Source organism: Phalacrocorax carbo, chromosome 2 (genome assembly GCF_963921805.1).
Source record: "Phalacrocorax carbo chromosome 2, bPhaCar2.1, whole genome shotgun sequence".
NCBI classification, from domain to species: domain Eukaryota; kingdom Metazoa; phylum Chordata; class Aves; order Suliformes; family Phalacrocoracidae; genus Phalacrocorax; species Phalacrocorax carbo.
This window is the reverse complement of record NC_087514.1, coordinates 47,768,870-47,792,733: the sequence shown is the minus strand read 5'-3', so window position 1 is coordinate 47,792,733 and position 23,864 is coordinate 47,768,870. Positions and strand designations below refer to the sequence as shown.

At 35.6% G+C, this 23,864-nt stretch overlaps 1 protein-coding gene across 3 annotated transcripts in view; it reads right to left on the bottom strand.

Moving 5' to 3' along the window:
* Positions 1-23,864, bottom strand: part of CCDC178 (coiled-coil domain containing 178) — a 195,308-nt gene that overhangs the window by 156,137 nt on the left and 15,307 nt on the right. For all 3 annotated transcript variants that reach the window (XM_064442784.1, XM_064442785.1, XM_064442783.1), the window contains 8 exons: positions 23,120-23,154; positions 20,528-20,622; positions 18,980-19,180; positions 15,829-16,049; positions 13,706-13,848; positions 5,950-6,103; positions 2,304-2,399; positions 2,045-2,181 (listed from right to left, as the gene is read on the bottom strand). In XM_064442784.1, the coding sequence (XP_064298854.1) occupies positions 2,045-2,181; positions 2,304-2,399; positions 5,950-6,103; positions 13,706-13,848; positions 15,829-16,049; positions 18,980-19,180; positions 20,528-20,622; positions 23,120-23,154 (1,082 nt within the window). The remainder of the gene's footprint in view (positions 1-2,044; positions 2,182-2,303; positions 2,400-5,949; positions 6,104-13,705; positions 13,849-15,828; positions 16,050-18,979; positions 19,181-20,527; positions 20,623-23,119; positions 23,155-23,864) is intronic.

Sequence of the window (23,864 nt, the reverse complement as noted above, 5' to 3'; positions counted from 1 at the left end):
TCTGGTGATAACTATCGCAACTCAAGGCAAAAGGGTTACTTCAGCAAGACACAGACTTTGAAAATGGCAAAAACCACCTCTCAGCTTGATGTAACTTGTCAGCATCTTCAGTAAAATTAGAAAACATACAATGCTAGATGTCTCAATTGCAGGGACAGGTCATTTCACAAGAAAGGAGAATACTATGTCTCTAGGTTGCTGACATATACCATTCATATTGTTATTATCCATTGTTACATTAATGTGGTCACCAAGGATATGAGTTTCAGAGCACTGATGATCAAAGTTTGTTCTTTGGGAGATAGTCTCCTGTGCTTTTGAGTTACCTAACAGAGCTACATCTGTTAGGATCATCTCAGATGCCAAAGCCATACACAGACGCTCCAAGGATTTTTTATGTTCTGACAATCTCATTTGTCATGGTTAATTTTCATGTTTCCTCAAGTGGCACATGGAAAGTGATCAACCTATGGATTTCATCTGCAGACTCTAACAGAACGTATCATATATTCTGTCATCTTATGAGTCCACCTGACTCCAACATAAGCCCACACTACTCCAACATGAGCTCAAATAAGCTCCAGAATTTGCACAGGATATAGATGGGACAACTGATGGTTTACCAGCTATACAGAGAACAAAAAAAAAAACAACTAGGAGAATTTGGAGAAAAAGCGAGGAAACACTTCTCTGAAAATCATAAAAGCCACGTATCCAGATACAGATGGTACCAGTGACCTCTTGCAACAGCCTCGGTGAAGGCCTTTGAAGGTGTGGGAACACCACATGACAGAACTGTATTGAAAGTGGTCCCAACAGATTGAAAATGCATGTATTATTGCATTGTACAATCAGGAATCTTTAAAAATACATTAGTGTCCTGAAGTTTGAGAGATGAGAACCACTCCTACTCAAGGAATCTCCAATAAAAGCTAGAGTTACCATCTGAACTATCATCAGCTCCACATGAAGGTCTGAAACAAAGTACCTTTATTGTAGCTGGTATATTTTGTAGCTGTTATATTCTGAACTCTCATCTTTTAACCTCCTCCCTTTTCCCACATCTCTTGGGGAGACTCCGATTGGACACCAGAGGAAAATTTTTCACACTGAGGACAGTCAACTGTTGGAATAATCTCCCCAGGGAAGTGGTTGACTCGGCCACGTTGGACACCTTCAAGAGTCGTCTGGACAGGGTGCTGGGCCACCTTGTCTAGACTGTGCTCTTCCTAGAAAGGTTGGACTAGATGATCCCTGAGGTCCCTTCCAACCATGGATTCTGTGATTCTATGATCTGTTGTATGGAACTTTTGGGGTCTAATAAGGAATGTTTTCATGCTGACAGGATGCCTGTATTCAACTCAGCCATCAATTTCTACAAAAGTTATAAGAATCTAATTACAGTAATGAACTTTTGTTTTCAATAGATTTTGCTGAAACCAGACAATAGAATCCAAAGTTACTGGGGGAATAAAGATAACTTGTCAGATATATAAAAACAGCATACACCTACTGCCCAAAGGAAGAAGGAACTAAAAATTGATTTTATTTGCTGCTATAGTATAAATGCACTGAAAATATTACGTACAGTATAGTTTAAAGTATATCTGTTTGGAATCAATAAACTGAGAGTTACAAAAGATGTGTGCATAATGCCTTACAAGAATTCAAAGAAAATAGAGAAAAACAGTATTTCAGATTCTATGCTTATAACAATCATATATGAAAAAAATACAAATAAAATTTATAACCGTTTTTAGCAAAATGTTTTGGGGACTGAGGTTTCTGTTAACATACAAAAAAATTCAGAATCTTCTTCATTTTGTTTTAATTGTCAAAGTATGTATTTTGCCTTTTGCAGGATTGTAGTTATTTTCCTTTCAAGTGAAGGGCAAAAAAGTTAGATGATAAGTCTCAGTGAAGTGAATTTTAATTATTGCAGCTTTAAATTACAGACTTAAAATGAAAGTAATGTTCGCTTTTATAGACATGCTTTCAGTGAAAAAATAATGCTTGCTTCCTATATTTGTATTGCAGGCATTACCTATTTCCGAATTTTTGCAAAAACTCTTCATTTTCTCCCTCAAGTTCTTCATTTTCACATTTCAGAATGTCCAATGCTTCATTAATATTGAGAAGCTTTTGTTTTGTATTCTGTAGATCACTTTCCCTGGTGGATTTCTAATGAACATTAAAACATTAAGACACCTTTAATGTAAGTTGAAAGTATTTCAGGTCAACAGAGAAAATACAAGTATGCAAGCATTTTTGCTTAATTTCTATAAAAACAATAAAAAACTTACTAATTCTTCCACAGCTTTAATCACTTCAGAAGAAGCATCTGATATTTTTATGCTCTCATCTCCTTGGGCAGCTATTTCATTATTCAAATCTTCTATCTAGAAAATATTTTGTAAAGTAAGTAATCCAAATATCTCCTATATTTCTTTGTAATAATTAAACTATAAACTTAAAAATAAATTTAAAAGGAAGGTTATTAAACAGTAACTAGAGACATTTCATCTATATTATTTATATGCATATTACCATTGCGATGTATCCTAGCAGGATCTTTCGACTTCACAGTATCAGTAAGCACATACTCACAGTCTGCTAATCCATACCTGATGTGCTATAATTAAGCAGAATATCCTCTCAGCCTCAAGATTTTCCTTAATATCTCAATATACCTATTGACTTAATACAGACTCATACAGAGATTCAATGATGGAGCTTAAGAAAAAATGAGGGTGTTAGGGAAGCAAGTATCTACAGGATAAGGAAAACATCTAAAGTGGCTTTAGGTAGATGAAGGCACCCCTGCTCACATGAGCCTAATGAACTTTGTTTCCTTCACCTCTGTTTCCTCTGTGGAGGCTGAAACAACATAGCTATCCTGGCAGAACTTACCTATACAAGCTCCACAGAGATATGAGTCTAACTGGAATATGACTAGACAACAAACATGTCCAAGCAGGCTCAGTGTTGATAAGGATGTTAGCATAAGGGTAGAGAATACACGTGGGAAGATCGGGACGGAATTAGGACACAGCTACTCTAAATGGCATGTAACTTCCTACTGCTACCTCAAGAATCTGATGAAGAGCAGATCTACATAAGATACTTTGTGACTATGTCCCAGCAGCTAAGGAGGGAATCAATATATGCTTTGTCTTATTATCTTGCCCAGAATATCATAGCTGTGTTGTACCTCTCTAAGATTATGCCGATTGTCTTTGTATGGTTGTGTCTTCCTAACTAGTTGGGGGCTGAAGGTCCTAACCGGAATGGTTAAGGATTATAAAACATGATCTGCTAGGATGTCATGGTTTTAGCTGGGATAGAGTTAAGTTTCTTCACTGCAGCTGGCACAGTGCTGTGCTTTGGACTTAGTATGAAAACAATGTTGATTACACACTGATGTTTTGGTTGTTGCTGGGTAGCGCTTGTACTAGTCAAGGACTTTTCCAGCTTCCCATGCTCTGCCGGGTGCACAAGAAGCCGGGAGGGGAGGGGGCACAGCTAAGAGAGCGGATTCAAACTGGCCAAAGGGATATTCCATATCATGTAATGTCATGCCCAGTGTGTTACCTGGGAGGAGCTGGCTGGGGGAAGGGGGCGGCAATCGCGGCTCAGGGACTGGCAGCATCAGTCAGCGGGTGGTGAGCGGTTGTATCGTTTGTGGTTGGTTTTTTCCCTTTCTCCCTTTTCATTATATTAGCATTATCATTACTATTTTATTTAAATTATTAAACTGTTCTTATCTCAACCCACAAGTTTTGGGTTTTTTGCTTTTGCTCTTCCGATTCTCTTCCCCATCCCACAGGGGTGCAGGGAGTGAGCAAGCGGCTGCGTGGTGTTTAGTTGCCAACTGGGGCTGAACCACGACAGAGGAAAAACTGCAAAGAAACACCTTCACTAATCCAGAAAAGGAGATAAATAAGCAAATTTTTGTGTCTTTCAATATGTAAAATATTACATGAAATACAGTTCAGGGGAAGTGTGAGAAAGACAAAGAAATTGGTTACATCTACACGGAAAAAAAACCCTGGATTTTTTTATTAAGTACTAGCAAAATGTCCCAGTTTTTAAACTGCTAGTACATGGAAAAAACATGATTCAGAATATTTTTTCTTCTTTCAATGTTTTTAGAGCAAACATTTTGACAGGAATCACCTGAAACACTGCCATACTCTCCAGGTAATTAATGAAGACAAAAGAATAAAGGAGGAATAGTTAAGTATGTGATTAATTTTATAAGAAAGGTTTCTTCTAATCTTTGAAGAGCAAAGCCCACATAGATAAAGAAAGTTGATTTAACGCATATAAATACCTTTTGTAATGCAAATCTGGGTAACATGGAAAAAAGAAAACTCAAGAGTTGTCCTTAGAGTGTCAAAAGTTGTAACACCAGCATGAATTAAAACAAGGAAAAAAAGCCAGGAAAATAAAATGCAGAAAAATATTTTTTCACATCACTAATTCTATCTTCAAACTTGTTGAAGTATGTGACAATTGTCATGTTACAATTTAGATCCAATTCAAACCCCACTAAAGTCACTTAAGTAATCCCAATATTTTCCCGATTCCCAAAATTAGTCCATTGTCCCACTAACATATCTATGATGGTCAGAAGAATCACTCTGAGCTTTCTGAAAATCCACTATTATTTGTAAAGATTTATTCAGTTAGTTGGTTTAGTCACGTTTTGGAAGGAAATTGACAATAACAGAACCGCTCTATGCTAAACCTAACTCTGGCTCAGCTTTAGCATGAACTAATCAAACCAAAGGTGGTCACCAAATGGAGCAGTTCCATGTTCCACCTTATCCCTATTCCACATATCTCTCTTTCACTTGTCTTAATACCCACATAGTAATTGCTGAAGTATATCAGGTCAGGCAAACCCAGCTGGAAACAAATCCAGGAAGTGGCAAAAAAAAATTTAAAAAAGGTTTACTAATAAGTATTGGTTCTATTCGCAAATAGTGGTTTTCTAGTTATCAGTTGGTAGCAATTGCTGGTGCCAATAACAGGAAGAAAACTGTAATACATGTTTGGAAACAAGCAGCAAGAACACGCCCATTAGTTGCTACCTAATATGACTGCATCTTTACTTTTGCAGTGGGAGAGCTTTGGGTTTTTTTAAGTTCTGGACATGCTTGGTAGATTCAGCTTCTCAGAAATATGCCACCTAGATTCTGGATTCCACTGGATCCTTAGCAGGACCTAGCTATCTAGATGCACAAACCACAACAGTACTGGGCAATTACAAGATAATTATTTTTATACTTTATTTACACATATATACATACACATACATATAAAAAAATAACAAGTTCTGTTGCGGGCATCTAAATCTTGGTTTAGGCATTTTGTACTTGTTCCACATATGGAGCTGTCAATTAATTGAAAATTCCTAGTCAGACAGGGTGAGGAACTCCAGAGTTTAAACTGCTGAGTACAATAAGATTTTAAAATGAATGCTAGACAAATATAGTAGAAAACAGTGGAATTTTAAGCAAAATAGGGTTATCACTCTGCATGCTGTAAGAGTGCATCATGTGCCATCTCAGGTCAAAAAAAATCTACTAAATCAAGAGGACGCGTATGCTGTTCCACTAAATGAACACTTTCTTCCAGATGATTTAAAAAGATTTGTAGTATTAAGCAGATGTGCATTCAACAACTAAAAATACCCAGGTCACTTAAAAGAATGTAAGATTATTATGATATTTTTAAATAATAAAGCTGAAAAATAGTACTACAACAGAAGAATTAACATGAGAGTTCTATAGAATCTACCACTTTTTATTTTTAAATCAGTATTTGTATTTTTACTTTTACAGAGGACCTTAACTCTTAAACATACAAAATATTCAGGCATTCGTGTACTTTTCAATAAAAGATACTCATTTACTTGCTCGTTTATAAATATTCAAGACTCACTTTGCTGTTCCAACATTTTGCATCTTCCTGGATTTCTGCTTTTTGGTTCACTAACTCCTCAAGGTGTTTTTCATCCTTTATAATCTTCTCCTCTGTTTCTTTTAACTTCATACAGTATTCGGTCCAAATAAATTCAGAATGCTTTAACTCATTCCTAATAGAAATACACACAAAGTGAATCCATCTATTTGGAAATATTCCAAGGTAGTCCCTCTCCATACAGGAAAATGTAAAGCAGATCTGAATTAGTAAAGATTTATTTTGATTCTCTACTACATTTCTTGAACAGGTATGCATGAGAGAATTTCAAAATATCTACCCTGGCAGGCTCATGCAATTTCAGCCATATATCAAAGCTGCACATGCTACCAGTTCACTTGCACTTAAACAGCCTGCCAACGTTACAACTTCTAATTGGACCTCTGAACAGGTATTGGTGTAGTTAAGCGCAAGACACTGTTTCATACCTCACATGTTAATTAAACAAAATAGGTGTCAACTTCTTTCTCTGCTAGTGGTTGAATCTAGTTCAGAGCCACCTTCACTTAATCAGTCCACTGTACTGCGAACTTGTGGACAAATGTCATTAGTGAAGAAAATTTTTTACTGACATCAATTCCTCATTTAAAAAGGAACTTGCAGACAGCAGACAAGGTCAAAGGAGGGGATAAGGACTTCACTTTCACTCTGAATAGCAGATTCATCAGCATTATGAGAAGGAAAACTAGCCATAATTACAGAAAGAGATAATAATAACTGCAACAATCATCAGGAAAACACTGCCACAAGATACTGTTTGGCCCCGTTATAGACTCTGCATAGGCCTTCTGTTCCAGCCATGTATGAGAATTGATTTGGTGAAAGGCAGAAGAAATAGAGGGACATCAGATTAAAATTTTATAAGGACTGCTGGTGCTTGTCCATTATTTTTGTTGTTGTTTCAGCAGGCAGAAAAGAAGAGTTTCCCCCATGTTCCCCAGAAAACCATCTTGGTCAACAACATATTCCAAAGTGTGCCTTAAATGGCAAAATAAATCCACCGCAGCAGAACAGTAAGACCAAGAGTAGTTGAATTTTAGAGATATCTACTGCATTACAACCCAGATAAAACCTGAACAAGTTTTGCATACTTAAACACAGTAAAACAACAGAAAACAATAATGAAGAGACTTCATCACTAATTCAAGAGCCATTCCTACAAGATTATTTGATAGGCACTCTTCCTTTATTTGCTTCCAAGATTTCCATCTAGTGATGGATAAAAGCTTTTTTGCAAAGTCACGTTCCAAATGTCACAGAATATACATAAGATGACTGTGAAACCTAACACTTTGAAGACCTCTACTTTCTTAGGTCCCACCACCCATTAAAGAAACACAAAAACGATACTTAGAATTATTCTAATGACAGACACATAACAGGCATAGACTGTAATTTTCTTCTCATATTACCTATCAGCTACAACTTTCTGAGTACAATCTCATGGAAAAATACAGTAGTACCAGCCACAGCAAATATCTGTAAAATAACAGACTGTGCTTGTGATGTATCCCAGCCTCAGCATTTTGAATTTCATGCAGTCTTCATCCCTTTCTCACTGATGGCACTGAACATAAAGAAAAGGGTATCAACTGCAGAACAGTCTTTCAAGTCTGTGCCACAACAAATCTGTCTTTCTCACACCTATCAATACCACATGTTATTCTAGACCTCCTCAGATGGCAGCTGAAGGGTTGACTTTCTCTCTAAGTATGACTTTAATTACCAGTCTAGCAAATGACTGGTGGGAAAAAAAAGATACAGTAGGCAAAAAAAAAAAAAAAAAAAAAAATTTCTTCGCTGAGGGGTAGAAAAAAGTCTTCTCCTTGACTGTTTCCCATACATGCTGCTATTCCTAAACACTTGGATCATTAGGATTTTTAGTTTACTTTACATTCAACAAACAAAACAGGTTGCAAGGTGTGCAACAGTCTACATCACTGTCATGTGGTATGAATAAGAAATCACTTAACTAGGTGAAACAGAAAACATAAATGGTATATTTCTATCAGTGTAGATGATAATGAACTTCCAGTATTAGTTACCTACTGCCATTATCACAGGATCTTAATTATATTATGACTTGTTTCAAAAGAACAGAGTTCCTGTAAAGCAATTTTAATGCACCTCAGAACAAAGGCTTGTTACAGGAAAACACCATATTTTCTTTCTTGCACATGAAACAAACTCAAAAGCTTGATTTCCACCAAGACTACAAAAACAAGAACAAAACAGGAAAACTGCCCACACTGACCTACAACTGCTAAGCAAGCCAACAGCTCTGACACAGTGACAGAATTCTAAAGCGAACCAAACAAAATCCTGCATAGAGTATTGAAAAGTGAAGTAGTCAGAAGGCAAGATAAAAAATTCTAATACTAATGTAAAAATGCAGAAATAAAATTAAACAATCAATTTCCATTGAAGGAATAGGTCAACAGCATGGTATCTCAAAATCCTATATCTATTGCTTTGATATATTTACAAATTATCTGAAAGGGCAAGAAGTAGTAAAATTAAAAGCCTGCATATAATGTGATTACAATAGGCAAGGCCAAAAAGAACTAAGAAACTAAGAAAAATTTCAAGACAAACTTGAACTTGTAACTGGACAACATGACAGCATGCACCATTTAATGTCCAAACTCAAAGAAGTGTAAAATCAGAGAGATTAAGCAATCAGTACACCTTAAAATTCTGAATTAACTGTATGAAATTGAGGAAGACATGTATGTATTTCCAGAAACATTCAGAAAGTCTACTCAACACTTAGCACAGTTAAAGAAGCTAAGAGGGTGTTCGATTAAGTAAGAAATTGGATGCAAAACATTAGAATAAAAATGAGAGTAAGATGTCCCTGTTAAAGTCATTGACATGGCTTAATTTGGAATATTGGTTGCATTACCTTTCAACCCATTTCAGAAAAGTATATCACAGAAGTGAAAAGGAGTCAGAGGACATCCTGAAAAGGTCATAAAATACAGAAGTCTTTTGAAAGCACATGGAAAATAATGTAAATTCCTTTAGAAAACAGACTGGAAGAAGGAACAAAGTTAAAATCCAAAGTCACAGAGGATATAGCATAGTGAAGAAGGATCACAATACACAGCAATATTTATCATCATATGCATCTTAAGGCTTAGACTCCCAGACTACAGTAATTTGCCTACAAGAGATGAACAACAAATCACTGCTGACCACACTTCGCAAATATGAATTGACAAGGAATAAAGTTTAATAGCAGGTCTCTGCTGGAATATTTAAAAAAAAAAAAAAAAAAAAAAAAGAGAAGTGAAATCATATACCTTTAGCATTATTTATTCTAGTATTACACGATAAAATTAAAATCACCTCCAGCAATGGATCACTATAACCATTGCTAACAATTCTTGCCAGCAGCTAGTAATTCAGGCAAGTTGACAGAACACTAAATAGGCCAGTGAAACACTAAACCGATATGCAGATTATCTGAATACTTAGTAATAAATCACACTATAATTTTGGTAAACTTCTTAGTCAGGACCTGATCTTTCCCATAATTAAAATCGACATGTGGTTTGCAATTAACTTTACCAGTTACAGAATCAGAGTCCATGCTGTCTGATTTCTCTCAGCTGGAACCCACGGAGGAGCTAACGAGCATTTGATCAGATCATCTCTATATACATATTTAAGCTATAATTAAAATTCCAAACACTGGAAGACATTGTGAAGCTTGCATTCACAGGCTCATGTCCATCAAAAGTAAGTATTAGCTCCCACTCTTCACACACCTCTTCCTTTGTTTAGACACTTGTAAAGACTTTAATTGGAGAATCACATGGTAATTGCCAGAAGTCACTCCAGCTTTGACAAGTGTTGGTATTACACAATTCTGGTCTCAGGTTTTGTATAATAAAATACTTGGGGTTTAGCTACATTTCTGATTACAATTTTTATTTTCATATACTAATATTCTTTCCAGATTGCAAACTAGGCTCTGAAATGAAAAAAAGTTAAGCTTTAGTTAACTAAACATAAACATGTTGACTCTGAATATTTTTAATGTTAGATGTAAGAGAATATAATTAGCATAAATACCTTTAATACAGTGTCAAAATTATCCTGAGCTCAAGAAAAACAAGACCAAGAAATTCACTGTGAAGGTTAGAATAAAAAAAGGAGAAAGTCAGACATGCTGATGAAAGAAACAAGTCAGAGACACATATTTCTCTAGTATTGCTAAACTACCCATCTTACAGGAAAATACATTTTTTTGTCCTACACTGATTCATCCTGACTGAGACATAGACAGTTGGGATTTTATTACAAGTACACAGACCCTTTATGAGTGCAGACATCAAAAGCACCAGTCATATTAGCCAAAGTAAAGATTTCCTGAGGTTGTTATCTACCCCTAAATACACTGTAAGAGTGCTGTTTTGCAGCCAGTGTTACTTTGTGCTGCAGGCTTAACAACTTGCAAGATTCTGAGGCAGGCAGTAAGTACTCCTTCTGCGGGACTGAAAAAGGTGTTTAAAGTTCCTGAGCACTAACCAGTTTTTGAAATAAAATTGCCAAGATGTTTATAATCTAAAGAAACTAGAAATGATACAACCAACCCCCATTATTTTAATCAGGTGCAGCCTACTGAGCACCATAAAAGGTAAGCAAAACAATCACATTTACCAATTCCAATTATTTGTTGAACAAAGAAGTGAAAAAAAAATCTAAACCCAACAGAAAACATCTATAGAGCTATGACCTCTTCTTTATGTTCCTCTGAGAGTGGGTCCCTTCACAGAGGGCACCAAAATACCTTACTCCCAAAGTCTAGGGTGTGCCTTGTTTTATTCTATCATATATTACTAAAAAAGTTACATATAGGTTAAAAAATACACCAATGCTTCTTATTTGGTACATAAAATAAAAAGGTCACTTGCAGTACCCTAAGCTCAGACAAATACTTAGTTATCTGAGGATTCAGTGTTGGCCTCCATGGCAGACAAGCCTACAGAAGATATTTCTCTGACAGAATGCACTAATTACAATGGTCTTGTGTATAAGTATACTGGTTTTACCTGGGATAGAGGTAATTTTCTTCCCAGTAGCTAGTATGGGGCTGTGTTTTGGATTTGTGCTGAAAATAGTGTTGACAATTCAGGGACGTTTTTGTTCCTGCTGAGCCGTGCTTACACAGAGTCAAGGCTTTTTCTGCTTCTCCCCCCACCCCACCAGTGAGTGGGCTGGGGGTGCACAAGACGCTGGGAGGGGACACAGCTGGGACAGCTGACCCCAACTGACCAAAGGGATGTCCCATAACATATGGCATCATGCTCAGCAATAAAAGCAGAGAGGAAGGAGGAAGGGGGTCATTCATTTGAAGTGATGGCTTTTGTCTTCCCAAGCAACTGCGTAGCGTGATAGAGCCCTGCTTTCCTGGAGATGGCCAAACACCTGCCTGCCCATGGGAAGTAGTGAATTAATTTCTTGCTTTGCTTGCATGCGCAGCTTTTGCTTTACCTATTAAACTGTTCTTATCTCAACCCACAAGCTTTCTCACTTTTACCCTTCCGATTCTCCAACCCATCCTGCTCAGGGGCAGTGAGCAAGCAGCTGTTTGGAGCTTAGCTGCCTACTGAGTTTAAGCCACAACAATAAGCTATTCATAACTACTTACTTTCTGCCTTTTTAGAAAGTCTGGCAGGGTGCTGCTGGCCTGTAAACATGCAAAATCTGTTTATTTCTGCTAATAACAATTTCTAGAGTTTTATGTTTTCTTGACAAAGACAGGCTGACATGTAGCATCAGATTCTTAGATAGGTACAGATGAGAACCATCTTTGGCAAACGGGCTTTCACTGAGTAGAACTGAATAACAGCTCTTGCAAATACTACATCTGTGCTGGTGTGAAGAGTAGCTCCTGTAGTTCACAGTCATATTTGGAAGCATAGGGAAAGACTGTCACAGCATTCTAGAATCACCTAGGTATCTAGCAGACACAGATGGCCCATCTCTTTGAGGGACCTAACGCTACTGCCGGGAACTTTGCAAAGACTAAATTCCACTGTTAGTCCAATAAACATAATCCTCCTCTGAAAACGATCAGGGAGTAGTCTGTGTTCACAGTACTTCCAGCGAGCTGAATGGATCAATTCTGAAGAGACAGAATGATTGTAGAAGAGAAACGGCACTAACTTGTGATGATACATGTATCTTTAGATAACAGACATCCTTCTAAAGCCCTCATTTCGTTAAAAACTAAGAAATTCTGTAACTAGAAACTTCTCTTCAGCTCTGTAATTGCTCCTTTACTGCTCTTAGGTAAACTAATGAGGCCAACTCTATCATGAATTCTGATGAGAATCATCCTTGAAAAGAAACAGGGAATGGGAGTTAGATGGGACAGTCCTTGGCAATAGTTTTGCTGGATGGGAAATTAACACCTGCTGAAATGAGGTTACTGAGGACACGAGTTTACATGTACATTTCAACCATTAGCATTAGTCTTGCTGCCTTGAATGAAGCATCAGTGAACAAGACAGGTTTACAGCCACTACTGTACATCAGGCACTCTCTAATACCAACTCTCCAGAATACCAACAGAGCGCATGCTGTCCCAACTCAGTTGTACATAGCACAACATGAATTATGGAACTGGCATATAAATTCCTAGTGAATCTAGGTAGTGCTGAATGAATAGGATGGACCAAATTTGATGACTTACTATAAAACACATATACTCCATAATTGCCACACACAGTTTCTGAAATACCTTATATGTGAAGAAGAGTTGCTGTCACATGGCTGAGCTATGGAAACATCTGTTACTGCCAGTAAAGTTACCTCAAAAATTTACTGATGTCTTTCAATTATGCCTGTAAGCTTTCCACATCACAAGTGAAAAAGAGCCACTGTGTCACTTTCTGCTCTGCCAAATAAAACCTGGCAACTAGCCATATGCATATGCAGCAAAGTCAAGTGCAATTTCGTACCAAACATGAAAGTAGTTAGCATTCTTGTTCTTTGGCATAGTTATTCTTGGTGCTGACTCTCTGTCTGTATGTTTAGTGACAGAAAGGAGAGATTACTTGTCAGTGACTGGCCAATAGCGGTGTTCTACTGTTACTATAGCTCTACTTGATAACTCAGGAGTTAATAGCCTGACAAGAGGTTACAGTGAGGAAACTGCAACGTAAGTCATTGCCATACAGAAGCTACCTTGCAGTCCAATAAAGTTACAGTGATTTTGTTTGTTTGCTAAAAAAGAAAAACACAAAAACAAACAGAAAGAAAAGGTATTACGATAAGCTCAAAAGTATGTTTTGTTGGCCAGAATTGTTCTGGTTAATATGCAAGTTCAAAATGAAGTTATAACATAACTATGGTGCTATGATAAGTGCAGCTGTTCAAAGGAAGTAATCTGTGCAGTCTATAAGAATGATAGCAAAAAGTTCTGTCAAAGGGATTAAAAATTCATAGGCAAGTAAAGCATGGCATGCTTTAGGAGTCAATTCATGGACCTTTCCATTTTGGTATATTTCTGGACATCATCCCTTCTTATTCTGCTAATGCAAGCTAAGACAAACAAGGCAAACACTTCTTTTATGTATAATTCTATCAATTTTAATTTTACAAAAATCAGAACTTAAAATTATTTCTAAAAGCTGATTTTCTACAGTTTGACTGTCACTATGAAAATACAGGACATTATAATACCGTATTGAATAGTTCTTACTTGTATTGACTCAGTAGCGTCTCAGCATATTTAATTTTCTCATACATAGATTTTATCTTCTTTTCAGATTCTTCATCAATTCTTTTCATTGTCTTTTGGATTTCCATGAGTTCACAACAAACATCATTATATATTTTTGATGTCTAAGAAAATAAAACAAGTTTTCTAAAAAGCGTTATATAAAAACATGTTTAAAATAAAAAATAATTTCAAGATTGGTCTGATTCTTTGCAGTTTAAAAATTGAAGTTTAAAGTTGAAGTAGTACTTTGTGAACTTTAACTCTGCATGATCTGCAATAGATACAATCCTAGCAAAAGACAACAGAATGTGTGTTGTAAAATGGCATAACATAAACGTTAGCAAGAGGGATTTCACTCTGTTAACAAAACCGAAGTTATTGTGAAAAGGTGGCTACCTTCCATGGGAAGATAGTGACCTCTGGAGCAGAAAGAAAGAAATCATGTCAAAAAAAGCCGCTGAGGATTTGCCCAGCAACCTGACAGAATCATTACTTACACATCTCCTACAGGATGTGCAAGACCGGCAGCCACCTATGTAAAAGAGGGGCCTGAGACAATGAAGGCAATGAACACTGTTTTCAATGGTACAAGTAGTACTGGGACACTCAGAGGTATGCACGTCTACTGTATCTGCTTTTTAAAATATTACAAATATAAACAAATAACATGATATAAAATCTTTATTACAGTCTAGCACTTCACTGCTCAAACTACTTCTCTGGATATTAAAAGCTAGAGATTGAAAATTAAATAGATTGTTTTAATTGCAAAGAAAATGATGTCTCAGCTGCTTTTTTAAGGCCATGGGAGGAAAAAACAAAACTAAGTAACAAACAGCATATAAATTAGAGCACAATAAAAGTCATAAATATTTTATTTGACAATTAGAAAATTTGTTGAAATCAAATATAAGTTACAGTAACACCAAATCTATCTTCTTATGATATGTAGTGTCACTTTTTAGAAAGAAAGGGAAAAAAACCCTCTGAAAAAACCTATTTATTTAAGAGAGTCTTTAGAAAAAAAATATTTTAAGTCTACTTCCTGAGTTGTATTTTAGCACACCTCAATATTTTAACTGCATACAATATATTCTACCACATTAACAAGAAAAAAGGATACAAAATAAAATAACCAACTTGATTTTTAATTACCAGTATTTGAACATCTCTCAAACACTAATTGAACTGTGAGCTACTTCATAGGTCAGAACTAATTCATAATTCTCATATTATTAGAGTAATAGGCAATTAAGTCTTTTTAATTTTAGAAGTATTTTGACATCTGTTGAGTCCTCAAAATTTGAGAAGTTAAAAATAAAACAAATTAAAATAAACAATACTTATTAAGAATCATCTACAAACAAAACCCATTTTTAGACTGTAAGTACCTTGAAAGAGAGATTAATCTCTGTATTAAAGTTACAACAGAAATAGTAGTATTTGTATTTATACAGTATAGTGTTTATATAGTATTTAAAAGTTACTATAGAAAATATACAGTAAGCACAATAACTAGTACTAAAATCTGTACCTGAAGTAGCACAGTATCCCTCCCTTTTTAGTCATCAGCTTTAAGCTACTTTACTACACATTGATTATTCAGCCTGACATCCACATTAGGCATTTGTTATCAACAAATAAGAAATTATTATCAACATATTATCAATAAATACTGTCAACAAATAAAATAGGAAAAACGTACATCAGCACTTAAGAATAATTAAATCTTACAAACGTTTTTTTGACAGCTTCCAACATCTCCACATTCTGGAACAAACACTGATGTCTGTAAGAAATCTGAGAAAGATCTATGCATATATCAGATATGTACCTTCTACCTTTCCCATGAAAAGTCCCACATGAAATCAACTTACGAAGTGAGAATTACAGTCCACATATGCGTAAGAGACATCATCCTCCTTCCCAGGTTCTGTCTGCACTGAGTGCCTCTGTGTAGCCGTATGGACACACAATTCGCAGTCTTTGTGTACAAAACCTAAAACAGACTTTGGTACTTCCAAAAGACCGCTCTTCTCTAGAAAGGTATGTGCCTATGAGGTGGAAAGGTTCTAAAAGAATCCTCATTTGTTTGCATTTACCTTTTCATAAGCCAGTAACACATCCTTCACAGCTTCACCCTCTAGATTCAGCTTTTCTTCCAGCAGAGGGCTGTGTTTCTTCATGAAGTCTATATCCTCCTGAATCTTTCTGTTGACTGTTTCTGTCTTAAGTATTTGGTTTTGCACCTGTCGCAGCTGACGGCTTTTACAATCAAAATGCCATTGTAGCTCCAAGGTATCTTGAACACACATTTCATATTCTGTTAAAAAGGTAATTAGCATCACAAAATCTGAGAATCTGAGTGACACCGTAAGTACCTACTGAAATTAGGAAATAAGTTGTCATAACACTAAGAGTTGCAAAATTTTGCTGTAAACTACTGTGAAGGCCAAAAGAGGACATCAGTTACAAAAGACACCAAATATCGCATTAGCAGTGGAACTGTTTTTGAACTCGTATTTAATAATCCTAACTGGTAATTCAAGCAAGTCTTCAAAGTGAGGGGTAGATTTGTTTTTATTGAAGGATATTAAAACATCTACCCTTAAGGCATATCTAGAGGAGGCTATTATAAGATCAGAACAGCTTTACTGAGCTTCCTAGTCTCCAGCAACAGATATATGTGGATGCAGAGGAAGAACAGGGCAAGTATAAATCCCACATCCTCTTAATATGCCAACTGTTTTCAGTTCAGGGACACTTCCTGAACTAAAAGTGGCTTCAAGAGAGCTAAACTAAAGATACAAACTCAAAGCCAACAAACAAAACATATTCATGAAATATGTCAGTCTTAGATCAGTTTGCTGCATTTACTTTTCTGACTTTGGCATAAATTTCCTATGGGTCTTTACAAGAAAATACGTGACTAGACCACTGGCTGCTGAATAACAACATATATTTTATTCTGCTCAGAAGAAAAAAGCTTATTAGAGATGGTGTCCAGCAGCTGATGGAAAAATTACTGGTATGAAACTAGGGAAAGTAAAGTAAGATTATCAGATGAGAAAAAAAAATCAGAAAATGTCTCAAGAGCAGTAAACTTTGCCATAAATTGCAGAGAGAGAAACACACTTCAGTGAGGAGAAAAAAAGGCTCTAGCTCTGAGAAGTAGCTGTGGAATATTCAATGCAATCCCTTAACAGTCGATAAATTTTGCTGTGTTAACAAGGCATAAATCACAAATTTACAAAATTCTTATTTCATTGCTACTGAAAGTTAGAGAGACATTGTATGAGATACTGGCTTTTCTACATCATACAAAGTGATAACTAACATTAAGATGCATAAAATGTGTTTTACATTGAATTTTTGTTATATTTCAGAAAGGGTAATTTCTGAAGATAGGTTATGTCACTGCAATTACCTGAGTGTGATACAGGACAGAGATGCGGCAGGAGCAAGCAATAATGGAAATCAAGGGAAGTCTGAAGAAATAACAGGATTCAGTGTCTACTCTAAATGGGTCATGCAAACTCTTAATTACGAATCTCTTGGGTTTGTAATACTTAGATTAGGGATAATCGTAACATCCCTGAGAGTCTTCTCCCTTTATCCCCAATTCCATTTTAGCATAACTTTTGTCTTCTAGATAGCACTATGAAAAGTTATAATCCTGAAAATTAGAAATTTACTCCAAGGACACAACATCATATTGACATACCCCGCTGAAAAATCAAGGGAGAAGAGTTGATTAATTTTCACAACCAAACTTCATACCCGTTTATTTTGCCTTTTTTTTCCATAAATACTGTATCATTTCATATACTAACAGAATTGAAAATGTGTTAATTATATTCCACTATTCCAAACTTTTGATATTTATAGGGAATGGTAACAGTAAAGTAAAAGCAACGGGAATGTATAGCACCATGCAAAAAAATGGTTTACAGCAGCATCACTGTAGGTAAGTACATAAAGTAACATCTCTGCAGCTCAAATCCTGAACTACTGTGCTGAAGAATGAAGATGATGCTGAAGAATGAAGATGATGTTATCAACCTTCTCTTCCTGCAGTTCTTTGCTTCTGTAAAACTGACCTTTCTGTTGCCACAGGATTTTCTCCTGAAAGCAGTTTCTAACCTATCAATGAATTTTGATTCTGATTCTTTACTCAATCTCATCCTCTGTTTTCAGGGCATCATAAATTGTCCTTCAGAGGCAATTGCTTTTAAGGAAAGCAAACTCTGCAAACTGGTAACACCTTAACACGGGTTTCTATTTTCCAAGTCAAGAGTTAGCCATTGGCTAAAATAAACAAACAAGCAAGCATACACTGTGCTCATATATTGTTAGGGGTTGGCACTATTTGACATTTTGCCTTCATGGGAGGCGGGAGGAAAGAAAGAGAGAGAGATTGAGAGAGAGAGAGGGAAAAAAGCATTTGGGACTAAACAACTCCTGGCATGCCTCCCTTGTACACTGATTTTCACTCAGTGTTTACTCACCAGTAAACATAGTTATGGAAGATTCTTGTACTGTCACCACACTCTGAATTGTGAGGTATTTGTCGAAGATCTCAGGATGATGTGCACCAGAATATGTACTAGAGTAAAAACTGTGATTTTACGTTCAGGGACCTACTGTTACAAATTACATGACTTTTCTGTAAGTCTAGGTTGAGATGGTACCTGCTTCTGACCGTGAGTCAGAAGACAAAGAGCAAACAGCTGCTAAGTAGCTGCTTTATTTTTCTTTTTTCTTTAATTCTATTGTGCAGATGCCAGTTCATCACGAAAGGTAATAATAAACATCCTTGGAATCTTGGATATCAAGGAGACCTGCCAATGGTTCTGTCAAACAATTCCTACTAAATATATAAGTACTTTATTCAAGTTTATCACAGTTTAATTTCTCTCAAAACAAATAAAATTTTTTGTAGTTTAATCTGCGGTTTAACTCAAATGCATGATTTTATAATTCTGTTTCAGCTTCTCATTTCTTGCCCCAAACTGAGTATTTATTATCATCTTGAGTGTTCTGTCTACTCTTACACTATTTCTCCAAAAATGCTGAACATTCCATAGTCCTTTCCCTATCTTTTTTCCAGATACATATTCAAACATACCAATTCAGAAGAGCAAATACTGTACCCCTATTACAGTAAACCCAACTCCAGTCATACCATAATTCTTATTCTTTTAATGAACTGACCGAAAAAATAACAAATATTCTTAGTTTCAATACCAATACCTTCTTGAACGGCTGCAGGGAACTGCTGAAGCCTCCAAAGTGACATACAATCAATTTTCATGCCAAGCTTTTTCCTTCGCTGTTTCTCCAACTCCAAAGCTTTTTCTGCTTCCTCACGATCAGCCTCCAGCCGCTTAATTAGCTCAGTAACTTCCAATAGCAAAGCTTCTGCTTCCTGCTTCAAGGTTAATGTCTTGTCATCTTTAAAAATACATTAAAAATATTTTTATGAAAGCTTAATGACATGCCCTTTATTCAAGCTTTGTTCTCAACACAAAGTTGGCCTGTTCACATGTATCACAGTAAGTACAATTGGGTACACTGCTGCATCTAAAAATACATTGTAATTTTTTTTTGAAGGCTTAAATATACACTCTTATTCCAGCTTCTTTCTCAATATAAAGCCTCTTCACAACAAAGCATGCGCAACTGGTTACAAACAGAACTTTCACATTCTATAGCATTTTCCTCCAGCTTATTTCCAATGCAGAGTGCAACAAAAATGTATTAATATAGATGGTAAAAATTTTTCATCTATGCCTCATTGGGTAATTACTCATCAAGCAAAGAATAGTACCCATTCCCAATCATCTCAAATTTTTAAAGAATATTTATTTCATTTTATGTCCCTAAGTAAGTATCAATTACTTCATTAAAGTTTTTGGAGTTCTAAAAATATTTGGTGTAACGTCTCAACAGCACTATTTTACTTATGATACATGTGAATCATCACCATTTAATTCTGCAAAATTTGGCTATCAAAAATGCCAAAGTGATTTGTTTCAATAAGAGATTCTTTGAGGTCATCCATTGTCCTGATCAATAAAAAATGGGAATTATATATGCTACAGAGTCCAAGATATTTCCATTTTGATTCCACAGTCAATAGTTCCCTAAATTATTTTGATTAAAAACTGCAAGCATTGTAAAGGAGGACAACTACTTAAAATCTGGAGTGAAATTTTGGCTTCACTGCCATCAGCAGAAATTTTATCACACAATTTACTACAGACAGGATCACCTCAGGCTAGTAGTACTTAAAAGGCTGCACACTGGCTTAAAAAAATTGCACACAATCTCTTTAATATTTGAAACAATTCAAAAAATATATAATCTGAGTAAGGATGCAAACTGTAAGAAACAGAACTCTACGCTGGGAGTATGTTATGAATACCCTGTACAGCGATGCAGTTATTTGTTCCATGGAAACTAAATGGAAAAAAAAACCCAAAAGCTAGAATTTCCAACAACCAACATAACCAGTTTAGCTGGTTCAAATCCTAGATGGGTTAAGATACAGTATGAATCTAAATACATAAATGTAAATTATCTTTGTACAAACAGGATTATTTAATAGTACTTAATGTAACATTTAACATGTATGTGTCTTTCAGCTTGACAGATGATACACACATTTCAAACGATACTCACATCATTTACATAAGACAGAGCAGGCAACAAGCAACTATTATTACAAATGCAAAGCATATATTAAATGAGCATAAGTAACTTTTACCACTCAGACTGAGTACTATGAAATAGTTTTACCTTCACAAGGTACATCAGCTTCTTTAAAATCCAACTTAGTGGATAATGATAATGAGATATCTTCAATAGATTCAGCACTGACCTGTTTTGTTATCCTGTAGATAAAAAACACTGTCACTAAAAAATTTTAGAGTGAATTTGAATTAGCATTGTTACAAAAATATTACTTCTACTAAGTCAAAGTTTCCTTTCTTGAATCTTATACATCTAAATGCTGGCTAGTTCAATGGAATAATTGTTAAAAAACACTGCAGGTCATACAGAAGAATTATTAATTGAACAATTCCCATGTAAGTGCTTTTCCCATATTTCTTTACAGAAATACAAAAAACAGATTTCTTTACATCTTATACTTACACAGATCTTCAATTTTTGTCCTCATACCCAAGGACGTGCCAAAGACAAACTGTTATAGAAAAGTGTTACTCTTTCCAAGTTCTGAATATACAGGAGCAATATGTGCTATACTTTCCAGACTCTTCTAAGTGGCAAAAGCATTTAGTGCTGTCTCTCTGCAGGCACAGATACATTGCCACTGCAGATCAGATGTAGTTTCAGTGTTATCAGTTTAAGGGAAGTCTTCATTTGAGGGTCAACAATGAAGAAAAAAGATTTCTTAGATATACAAAGGAAAAACAATCAAGGCACAAGGCTTAATCAGTTTCCAACAGAAAAGCTTTTGAAATCTGGGAGACTCAAAAGCAGAGTTCAGGGGTTTTGTTAAAATGAGATTAGGACAAATCTAACATGCAAGTAAAAGGGTGAAAGAAGTAACACAAATAGTCAAGGAAGAACGCAAGCAAATCGGCCCGCATGTGAACTGAAGAGGCTCATTAGCCTACTGGAGTTGGGAACAAGGGGAGGAATCCACTTAAGCCCACATGTGCAGCTTAAAGAGCACATATAGGCTCTTCATATGCAGCTAAGATGAAATCTGCAGTCACAGTGTTACATCACACATACATGCCTAATGTGAACGTATATATTTGAAAGAACTCCACAAAAAAGTTCCTTTTCCATTAAGAAATAACAAACAAAAAGCCTATGCCAAAAACAGACCAAAAGAAATATTACTGAAGCCTCCTCCCTCTTAGATCAACAGAAAATACATCTAAATTACAGGGAATAAAGACATTGGACAGGAAAACTGGGCCCTGGTGATGGAAGAGATATCAAATCAGATACAGAAGCAGGAGTTTGATGAAGAGGAGTTGGATAAGCAGGCAAAGACAAAATAACTCAATGGGTGTATCTGACTTGAAGTAAAAATACACAGGGAAACACAGGGTTTGTTGAGCAAAACAGCCAGGACAACAAGCTCAGTGTATGAGATACATTCGCCTCTTCAAAATTCTTTTTTAATCTTTGTAACTAGAACTACATCATAAAGTAGCCTGCATCATGAATAATAAAATGTAAAGTCACACATTCAGACTTATTTTGCATACTTTGTGAGTACTTGGCTTTGAAATACACTACAGTACAAGTGTATCCTGGCTTAGGAGAAGTCTGAGTTCTTTAGCGTATTTCAAAATACATGCAGCAAATATGTAAAATTTAGAAAAAATCTGCATGAGTTTTATGCTTTAAAATTAAATTTTAAATTTACATTTGAGATTTATAACCTTTAACAACTCTGTATATATTCCAGACATCTCCAGTGCAAACATTCTTCAACTTGTTATTTTTAATTTAGGAATTATGTTCTGTTTTGGTTTTAACAAGCATCCTCTCTTGCTCTCTAACTCTAAAGATATATAGTTGCAAACACTATAGTATGATTCATGGCAATTTTGTCACACAAGTTTTTTGAACTAAACATAAGTAGCTGGTAAACCGCACTGAAAACACAGAAATCATGCATTTACTAAGAATCTTAACAGTATGCAGTATAGGAAAACCAGGAAAGAAAAAAAAAATGAAAAAAAAAATTATTTTCTCCATCTTGTTACTGCATATGATGAAGAAATGGCTGCTCCACTCAAACTTTTTTCCTACTCCCTTTTAAATTAGTTGTGTTCTCTCTGTGTCTAGCTAAACTGAAATGAGAGTAAATTTCACCCTGTCTGCAAATTCAGAAAATTGTACATGGTATTTAGAGAACTTCACAAAGATTAGCGTAAGTATGCAGAAAAGTTCAGAAACCTTATACATAAGGTTCCAACCCAAAACTTAAGGCAACGAGAGCTTAAAATAAGGATCCTTATGCATATTTAGGTACCTTGAAGATACATATTAGGTACGTACAACTGACACAACTTCAGAAGTATCAATAACTGAACAGCTTTTACCAACAGAAATTAATCACTTAGGTGGTTCCTGAGACCTGTGATCATTTGAATCTTTGAAAGTTAAACACTGAGTAGGAAAGATATGAGAAATACTCCATAAACACTTTTGGTCTTCCAAAGGAACTAGATCCTGCAGACACTAAGAATGATTATTTTAGATGCATTCTGCGTTACAGAAGAACTTGGTAAACTCTACAGTTCACAAAGCAGACTTTATAGCCAGACTAACATCGCATAAAATAATTACCTGACATTAAAACAAATGCATTATTTTGTATTATTTTGTATGTACGATTCTTACCATGGAATTTTCTTCTCATTAAACACACAACCATACTGCAAAGGAAAAACATAAACTCCATTATACATCTCAGATGTTATTCAATTCTTCAGATCCCTAACAAAAAGTGTAATAGGCCACCAGATTTAGTATCATAAGAGGATCTACTTAGTGTGCATAGAGATGAATGCTTTTTAACATTTTAACACAATTACAAAGTTTTTGAATTCCTAAAAATTATGCATCTCCAAACAGTTGCTAAAAAACCCAGCTTTTGTACATACATGTTAAGTATTACTCAATTTTGTAGAATGCTTGCAAATAACACTTAATATTGTTAATTCTATTTTCACTCTTAACCGCTGTACTTTGTTTTTTATCTCAGAACTACAGCAGAGATTCTATCTGATCTTCACATGCTTTTTCTTCGTTAGGGCTATGCCTACAACAGTAAATTAAACACTGCCTAGGAAGTTTTCTGGACCCAGCAACTTGATCACCTACACCATTAAACCGTTACTAAATCTTACTGGTACAACCTGCGGTAAGGGACTTTACCACAATCACAGACCATTCCCAAACTGTTTCCAAGCATAGTTCAGGAACTGGAACGGGTCAGGGACCATTCCTCAAAAGCAGTTTTGGACGTTTTGGACGGTAAGAATTTAACAGTATGGATTTAACAGTATGGTCTTCCATGTCACATGGACACATTGATGGTAATATTTAACTTACCAGCAGAGGTATAAATAAATTCATATATAGA